Genomic DNA, 9,774 nt, shown 5'->3' on the forward strand with positions numbered 1-9,774 from the left:
AAGCTTGAAGACCCCACAAGTAGAGTCTGTAATAATTTGACTGGGTTGTATAATGGCAAGCAACTCAGCTGTCAAACCTGTTTGTAATAACTTGGACTATATTTACATTTATTGCACTTTATTTATATGTAAAAGTATGTTTGATGTTTATCTGATTGCACAATAGAAAATCATGCTTTTTCCTTGGTTTCTTTTCTTACTTTTGCTTGGTTGTGGCCTAGACTGTTTGATGCAGTAGGCTCTTAGGACAAAAATAAGTTTTCTACCCATTAAAAATGTAAACAATCTAAAAAATAAAATTATGCTTCATGTTTTCTACATAAGAAAATTGCATGGCTCCCTTCAAGAAGCCAAGTTTCCCAAAATTGAAAATAAACATGCATAGCCCAAATATGTTGCATATAGAAAGCCCTCATTTAAGGACTAAATAACAAAAATCTATTTTTTTTATGAGTTAGCATGTGCATACCTACATACATAGGCATTTTGGCCTCAAAGCTAAATTGTAAGCCCTACTTCCTAAATAAAAATAGTCCTCCACTCTACATTAACATAAAGACCAGACGACATGGTTTTAAAATCGATTATGTGGGTCTAGTTGGTAGTCCCTTCCAAACGGGAAAGTAAATCTAAAAGTCGGGCAAGTTATGCCTCATATGATGTGCAGCTTATAAGTCCATTTTGCATTCGTTAGACTTAAGTTCGAGACACTATCTATCGGTAATCCTCACCTTAGTTTTAGGGTCTGAGGCAATAGTTGATTTCAAATCACTATATATAAGCCCTCACCTTTCGGACAATTCCTTTAACATATGTTGTTGGAATGGAAGCCCCAACTTTCTAATCAAAATAATTAACTTAAACAAAATTGGAGTTCAAAAATGTAAAACCCAACATAGGATAGTTTGAGCACCTCTGAGTTTTCCTCAGAATCAAGTGCTCCTACTTCACCTCCTTGGCCCTCATTTCAAATTCTAATCTCAAGTTGATCAATTCTTCCTTGAATCTCCTAGAGGCCAAAATCCTTTAAGTAAGACTTTCATGGATTTCAAAAATCAAATTTTAGCCAACATTTAAATGACTTCAAAAAGAAAACAAGAAAATCACTAGTTTAATCAAAAGTTTTCCCAAACCAAAGCTTGGGATATAATTAACCATAGGGGCTTGCCCCTATGGGACGTCTGTACCACAGAAATAAATAAACCTCACCCGACCAAACATAGAGTGGGGGAATCTCTGTTAAAAAAATTATAAATTTTATCATTGAGTACATAAGGAAATGATATTTTTATCCTTCGGGATATTATATCATCATTCTTATGTCATACTCAATCATAAAGTATGCAATTCATTTGAGGATACAAAAATTCTCCAACACTTCCTAGTATTGGATCCCTGTTTAGACTCCACATGGAACTTTTGGTGACTGAGCAGAACCTGAGAAAATCCCATATTGAATTCTTGTTGCCTAGATTTCGGTTCTTGTACAGGAACAGCAAGGAAATCAAGTAGATAACTACTTATGATAAGTAAAATTCAGCAGCAATTGAAAAATAATGACAACATAGAACCTAGTAGGATCCGTGAAACTCAGCTGGGGCTGCCTGGAACCTTGTATAAATGTTGGCGATATAAAAGAATTGTGCTGATGGCCTCTCCTGGTGTGAGCGGTAACACAATCAGAGCAATCAAGTTGAGAACAACTAGCAGCTTGGAATTTCTAGTGCTACTAGCGATCTACTGCCTCTGGAAACAAACCCAGCCGGCTTAAAGAAAAAGAAAGGCTGGGATTGGCTCGCCAACAGCCTGACGGAAATTTCAACCAAGCAGGCTGTACGGTGGTTCCAAGGAGATTGGCTGCTGTTGGTTGGGAAGACGCAAATGTCAGTAAAGGAAGGCCAAGGTATTGGTGGGAGAATGATGTTGGTGAAGTCCCAAGACTTCGCTGCAAACCCTCAACCGTCTTCTCTCAAGCTTTAGGGGAAATCAACCGCAAGGAATGGGATCTTTCCCTCCCTCTCAGATTTTCAAATCTGAAATCAAAACTACAAAAAACTTCTCTCCAATGAACAATAGATATTTTATAGAAAGCCAAAGATTTAAAGAAGCAATAAATTACCATCCAATCCCTATTTAAATGTCAGCCAATAAAACCAAGAAAATTAAAAAAAAACAATAAAAATATACTTAAAGTTAAAACAAATAAACCGTTATCAAGCTTCCTGGGTATGAGAAGACTCGTCCTCAATATTTAGATCTTGATCCGAGTCATAGTAGGCTGAGAGGTATGATACATTATTGGTTGAGAAATATTCATATCTCTCGATAATTCAATTTTGTAAGCATTTTCACCTATACGCTTGACTATTTTGAAAGATCCATCAATTTTTTGTCTTAGTTTAGCAAAAGCTCCTGGAGGAAATCGAACTTCTCGTAAATGTATCCAAACTCGATCCCCCTCTTTAAAGGAAGTTGAAATACAAGATTTATTGGCTTGTTTTTTATATTGAGCATTTTTCTTAGTGATCATGTCATTGACACGATGATGTAATCTTTTTTTATTTCCTCAGTATGTCATTCACGATCAATATTACATCCCGAAGTGCTAATTACGGGTGACAAATCTAAAGGTATAATGAGGTTTTGACCATATACAATTTCGAAAGGGCTTTTCCCGTTGTTTGATTGATAGATCGGTTAAAAGAAAACTCAACATGTGCTAAGGATAAGTCTCATTGCTGAATATAAGGCCAATAAAAATATTCTCGTATTAAGATCATTGTTTTGTCTCAACCAAAATATCCTCCTACTCCTTCATGACATTCTAATAAAATGGCTTCTCTTAACGAACAACGAGGGATACACAATTGATTATGAACAAAAAGATAAACGTCCTGTATATGATAGAACTTATAAGATTCATTTGGCATAGTTTTCATTTATTCTCAAAATCTGAATCTTCAAGATAAAGTTTAGTGATAGCTTCAAACCCTATGATTTTGGCCTGTAGGAGACAAAGAAGGGTATAAAGTTGATTCAATGCATCAGCCACCTTGTTTTGGACACCAGATTCATGTTTGAAGATATAATGGAAAGAAGATAAAAATTTTGCCCACCTAGCATGTCTTCCCTTTAATTCATTTTGATTATGAAGATATTTTAATGCTTCGTGATTTGAATATAGGACAAATTTATTGGTTAGAAGAAAAAGATTCCAATGCTCAAGAGCGCGCACTATGGCGTAGAATTATTTGTCATAGGTGGAGTATTTACGCCTAATATCATTCAATTTCTCACTAAAATAGGCAATGGGATTGCTATTCTGACGTAAAATAACTCCAATATCTATATTCGAGGCATCACAGACAACATTAAACACAGAGTACAAATTTGGAAGGACAAGGACAGGGGCATGGGTTACTCTTTGCGTAAGTTCTTCAAAGCTAGCTTGAGCGGCAGGTGTCCAATTAAATTTATCTCCCTTAAGAATTTTTGTTAATGGGGCAGCTATTGAAATGAAATTTTTTATGAATCGTCCATAAAAGGATATTAACCCAGCCAGCTAAAAGACCAAGAAAGGCTGGGAACGGCTCGCCAGCAGCTTTCTTGATGCTTTGCCTAAGGGAAATTCCAACCCAACAGGCTGTCTGGTGGTTCGAAGATGGTTTGGTGGCTGCTGTTGGTTGGGAAGAAGCAAATGCCGGTAAAGGAGAGCCAAGATAGTGGTGGGAGAATGATGTTGGTGAAGTCCAATACTCCACTACAAACCCTCACCCTTATTTTCTCAAGCTTTTGGGGAAATCCACTCCAAGGAATGGGATCTTTCCCTTGCTCTCAGATTTTCATAACTGAAATCAAAACTCCAAAAAAACTCCTCTCTAATGAACAATAGTATTTATAGAAAACCAAGGATTTAAAGAAGAAATAAATTACCATCCTACCCCTATTTAAAAGCCAGCCAAAAAAACAAAGAACATTTAAAAAATAATAATAATAATAATAAAACCTAATTAAAAAAAAAAAACTTAAAGTTAAAACAAATAAGCCCTTATCAACACACCTGAGAATTATTTACACTATTTCTTATAGAAACATTTTCTCCGCCATCTCCAATTCCAAATGCAAGCATGCTTTCCATTCTAGCATGATTTTCCAAAGATAGATGTTCGGGTGAGTCTAACTTAGGAAATTTGGCTTCAATAGTTCGTTTATCAGCTAATGCAGCCTGTAAAATATATTAATAGTTAAGTAAATAACGAAATATAGAACAAAACAAACGGATATATTGCAGCGCGTTAAAACAGAAAATTTTTACCCAGTATTAGAACAATTAAATGCGGAAGATATACCTGCAATGCAAACAACTTTTCATTATACAGAGTTTTAAGTTTATCACGCTCATTAATGATTTCTTGCAACTTCTCCTTCTCAGATTGCAAAGAAGCTTTAAGCCTCTCCAGTTCCTCCTGCATCCGTGCTTCACAATTCTTCTTTGCATCTAACTCTTCCAACAACTACAAATTTATTATAGGATGGACATTTCTTAGCAACTGTTAAAGAAGATTTTACTCAGTCAAAAGTATAGTTGAAGGAACGCATGAATTAAAAAGCAGTTGATATTCCCGTGAACAAGAGTGCAAGAATTTATTTGCAGAAGCAACTAAGAGAATAAAATGCTCCACCACTAAAGCTATGTTGATTTTGGCTGAAAAGGATCAAACCACTTTAGAATGGATCCCAGTATTTCAGAAAAGTACAGTGCAAGTGAGAAGAATCAATGAATGTAGACTGTAGTCTACCGAAGCATAAAGGCCCATATGATAATTTTGTTAGGAAGAATGCCTAGAAAGAAAGACTGAGTTGTTAAAAAGCCTAAAACTTCAATGATCACATCACCAAACAATGTAAACAAAGCTGGGGAAACAAACAAACTACTTGCAATGATATCACTAATTTTATTAGTTTCCGAGTGTTCATACCTACTGCCTGTCAATTTATTAAAACCATACATCATATTGGAGCATTAAAAAAATTGCTTTAAATTGATAATAACCAACTTTAATCAGTTTGGACTTCGAATACCAGTATTTTTTCAGTTATACAAGATTATAAATCAATTAGGTCTCCTCTGGGTATCTTTTTTAGTTGTGATGCTTTTCAAGGATGATCCCAAAATTCATATCATGGCATATTTGTTTAGAGAGTACAAAAGAAACCCTTGAAGTATAGTAAACGACCAAGAATACATCAATAATATTAATGAAATCATTCTAAATCCATGGCAAAAATCTTCCTGCTACATCAATCCAGCAACTTAAGATAATGGCTTTCCATCTACAACAACTTTCCACCTATAATATTTCAACAATCCATTATCAATAACATTTTATTTCTTATGGATAGTTAATATTGAATTCCATAATTAACGTTTGGTTTCTCTATTTATTTTTTTCCTATATAGTTTTTTCTTCTCTGCTTATTCATGTATAGCTTATATTTTTTTCATGCATAACATGAGAATTAAATTCAATAATAAAATCCCTCATTTTTTTAGTCTCATCTTTTCTCGTTTTAATTTTCAAGATGGTATCAAAGTCAATAAGGTATAATTCCCTGTGACGCCAACATCAACATAGTCTCTCTTCCCAGTCAGTGAGCCCTTCAACAACACTAAAAGTTAGTCTTTGTCTAGCAAGAGTAGCAAAAATATATATGTCCTGGGAAAATATGGTGGTAGCTTCAACAAACTCAACTCGGATGATATTGCAGGACAATAGAGAAATCTGTGCCGGCGAAAGACTACTCACTCATCTAATGAAAGGAACGGTAAACAAAGGCTGGAGTAGAGTTACACTTCTTTCAATGCTTAACTTAGGTCTCTTTCTTTCAGGCTTTTGGTAATGTGAAGAGCTATATCAATTACAATTCGCCATGCGATAGCTAGTCATTGGCATTTTCTTGACTGCTACACCACTTCAATTGGCGTTAAAGACTTCACCCGTAACCACCCCGAATGAGCACCTCTTGTATTCCATGGTAGCTGAACAAACAGATTTGCAGACATTACTCTTTTTTTTTTTTTTTTTTTTTTTTTGAAACAACATGCAGTTGACAAGAAGAAAGGAATGGTTTATTTTATTGCTTCAACAAGAGAGAAATTAAATAAGTAAACGATTTGGAAAAAGCACAACAAGATTAAAAGCTTTATTGGATTAAGAAGTGTTATCTGATCGGAACTTCTTGAATATTAGCTAAACACGTTTTAAATTGCTAGCTTCTTTTCCCTTCCAATAATGTTGCAAGAATTCAACAAGTCTCGTCTTTTTTTTAACAACCCATAGCTATCCGCCATCCTGTAATAGAACAAGTATTATGTTGTTCGTGCAAAGAGGTATCAGGACTAGGGTAAAACTTTGAGTTTGGTTCAGAAATTCTTTGTTCTGCCGGGTCATTTGAATATTTTTTTCATATAAAATAAAATATTTATTTGTACTATGCTCATTGTATGATCTTTGAAACTTTTGAATAATGGTAGGACGCAGAGGGAGATTCAAATTGGTTTAGTATTAGGTGACTGAAGTGGGATTTCATATTATCCATTATTTAAAAGAGCATTTGAGGCTCACCTCAAACTAAGGCACACAAAAACATACCTCAAAGCTTAAACCTCATTGTTACTAGTAAGGCTTTTTCCTTTTTCTAATTAGGCATACGCCATGAAGCATTTTGCTCGAGACTGTTGACCTCATTTTTGTCCTGATTTGCCCTTGATTGTGTTTGGTCGTGTTGATCAAGCCTCGTTGAGCTCGATTCAATTTGAATCGGCATTGATTCGAGTTTGATTTCAAATTTTATTCCATTTTATTGAATTAATTTTGGTCGAGTCGAGGCGAGCTCGAGTTGACCCGGATTGAACCAAACTTGACTCAATTTGAACATGATTTCAATCTCTTAGGTGTAGTTAAATCCTAGTCTAGGTTTGGAATGACTTTCTAAACCAATTTGAATCACACCGTTAAAAAATTTGTTTTCTTTGATCCGACGGCCCCGATCTCCCTGCTCTCCTTCTAGTGCCCTAACCGAGGCCAAAACGCATGGATCACTCACGCCGCTCTCCCTCTCTCCCGACCCTCTCTGTTCGCACGGAGCCAGGCCGAAACCCCCCTTGCTCTCTCGGTTTCGCAAAATCCCAGACGAGCCGAGCTCCGTTCTCCTCGCTACCTCCCCCACACCCTCTGTCCCTCTCTCAATCTCTCGCCTACGAAGCCCAGGCATTCGGGTGACCTAGACAAAGCCGCAGCCCTCCTCTCCCTCGCTCCCTCTCGGACTCCCTCGCTCAGTTCGCAAAGCACCCGAACGGCTCTCCCTCTCTCGGTTCGTGAGGCCCGAGATCACTCAGCACCGACCTCCTCTGTCCGTTTCTTTCCTGTCCGCACAAGCAAGAGGAGCCGAAGCCCCTCTCTCGCCGAAGCCTCTCCGACGCCGCCTTCTCTGGACTGAGCCCAACGACCTAGGCTTCGCCTCCTTCGTCGTAGCCTGCCGATCCTCTTCAAAACAGCAGGTATACCCCTTCTTACCCCTATTATTATTCTTCTTCCTCCAGTATTTCATATTCCTTCCCCTGACTTTGCTCCCTTCTTTCCCCTCTTCTTCAAGAACGAAAATGGTTTAAGTAGCTAGCTTGTCAAATGAAGTTGTGTAAAACTTTCCTTTCACTGTTAGAGTTGGATTCTCATAGCTTAATTATTGAGATGCTCTTCTCTTTGTGAATACCTCACCTGGAAGAGGAGGTTAGTTGATTCCATGAGTTTGAGCATGTTCTGTGACAGAATTTGGATCATTTGAAACTATGTTCTTTTTGTGTAGAAGAGAGGTTATAGAAATTTGTGTTTGATTTGTACCATGCAACATGTGGTTTAAAACATCGTGTATAAGTAGGAGAAAGCCTTGGCGCCATTGGAGAGAATGATTGTGTTTTGATTCAAAATGAAGTTCTACTTTAGTCATGACTCATAGATTTTGTAGTTCTACGAAGGGTTTTGTGAGCATTGGCAACCTTCATTTCTAAAACAGAGAATGATATCTCGCCTTAGCCATTTCTTTTAAAGCAGAAGAGTAATCTGATAGATGTGACACTTGATAAAAATGGTAGTGATTAGATAAATTAATTCATTCTGTGTTTAAAAGAAATCTTTCAAACCTTAAATGCTTGTTTGTTGGTCGGTTAGATTTAATGATTATAGCGCTCGTGACGATTCGATGTAAAAAGCTTTTGGTTATATTGGGAGATCGTATATATGCTTATGCTCGGACACTACACTCATATTTGATGCAAAGGTTTTATGAATTTGTTCTAAATGTGGGTTTATTACTTAAATCATGGTATCTTATGAGCTTTCTTATTATTGTTGGTAAAAAAAAGGGGGGGTTTCTTTGGTTATTAGACATAGATTGGGGGGAGATTTTGTTACCTTCCACTCTTGCCTAAATCGGATTGAGAATGCCCCACACATGGTGTCTTATGAAGATCTTTATATTAACATTGTTTATGAAAGATCGTAGTGCGTTGTGGTTATTAGACAAATGTTATGATGAGATATGAATGGCCATGACTCATATAGATTGCATTGTACAACTCGATTCAACGTGTCATGATTATTCTTTAATTAGTCGACTCAAAAGACTATGGTTTAATGAGAGTCTCTTTCATTCTAAAGTTCTTAGTGAAATGGGTGAAGAGTGTACCGTTGTGAGGTTAAATAAGCTTGTGAATAAGTATGGATATTCTTTCAGTTATGGTATAAAACATGATTTCTTATGTTGATGAGTTCTATAGATGTTTGTAATGTCGCATGTTCGAGGTCGTATGACGAATAGGCTTATAATCATGATGAAGGGCTTTACCTTTTTTTTATAGTTCAATTGTAAAGCGTGTTTCTTTGTTTTATATTGTTGGACGAAAGACCCTTTCTTCATAATGACATCGATGCGAGTATGACCATTGAGGCTTGACACTTAGAGAAGCTTATACTTAAGATCGGGCTCTAGCATATCATGAATTTCAATAATGTTGGAAATATCACAGGTGTATGTAAGCTTTGATATTGGGCACATTCCATGTTATAGACTTATGAATTTATGTTAGAAGTCATTTGTGCCATCAATATTGCCCCTTTCATAAATAAAATTGGTTGAAATACAAGTAAAAAAAAAATGAAAGCACTCTATGTTTTGATTTATGCTTCTCATTCTTAATATCAATTACAATGGAAATATGGAAACTTTACCGCCTCTCTTGATCTACTTCAGCTTCATTAAATTGGAAAGTCTTGGCTCTCCTTTTACAGTTTTTTTTTTATATATCTTGGAAACTTGAAATGCATGTTCAGCTTCTTTACAATGTCACAATGATTGATTTTTGGATCCTTGGCAAATAGTGGTTTTGCACTTGATGATTGAAAATTAAAAAAAAAACTTGTTAGAGATTTTTTTTTTTTCTTAACGGATATTCATGTCTCTTTTATTCAATACTTGCTGATGGATCTTATTCTCTCCAAAAGAAAAGAAGTAAAAATGATGGGAGATTTTCTGCTTTGAATCCATGTTGTATTAAATATCTTAGTGCTTTGTGTTACATAAGGTGATGAAGGGGAGGATATTTGGAATAACTCATTTCCTTTGATGAGTATCTTACTACTTGAAGTATGTCTATCACAGTACGCCAATTTTTGCCCTGTAGTAGTCTTTGTGAACGTGTCTCTTTGAAATATGTTA

The 9,774-nt window shown here is 36.1% G+C and overlaps 1 protein-coding gene across 2 annotated transcripts in view; it reads right to left on the reverse strand.

Annotated features, from left to right (window-relative positions):
- LOC110103713 (kinesin-like protein KIN-14I) overlaps positions 1-6,031 on the reverse strand; it is a 42,826-nt gene extending 36,795 nt beyond the window's left edge. Inside the window, exons 1-3 of one of the 2 annotated variants that reach the window (XM_028691828.1) lie at positions 5,808-6,031; positions 4,350-4,514; positions 4,061-4,225 (exon numbers count right to left, since the gene is read on the reverse strand). In XM_028691828.1, the coding sequence (XP_028547661.1) occupies positions 4,061-4,225; positions 4,350-4,472 (288 nt within the window). In that variant the 5' untranslated portion in view covers positions 4,473-4,514; positions 5,808-6,031. Of the gene's footprint in view, positions 1-4,060; positions 4,226-4,349; positions 4,617-5,807 lie in introns of those variants that run through there. The other variant, XM_020832524.2, reaches the window with a different exon arrangement.
- Between the last annotated feature and the right edge of the window lie 3,743 nt (positions 6,032-9,774).

This window comes from Dendrobium catenatum, unplaced genomic scaffold (assembly GCF_001605985.2).
Source record: "Dendrobium catenatum unplaced genomic scaffold, ASM160598v2 original_scaffold_73347, whole genome shotgun sequence".
NCBI classification, from domain to species: Eukaryota; Viridiplantae; Streptophyta; class Magnoliopsida; order Asparagales; family Orchidaceae; genus Dendrobium; species Dendrobium catenatum.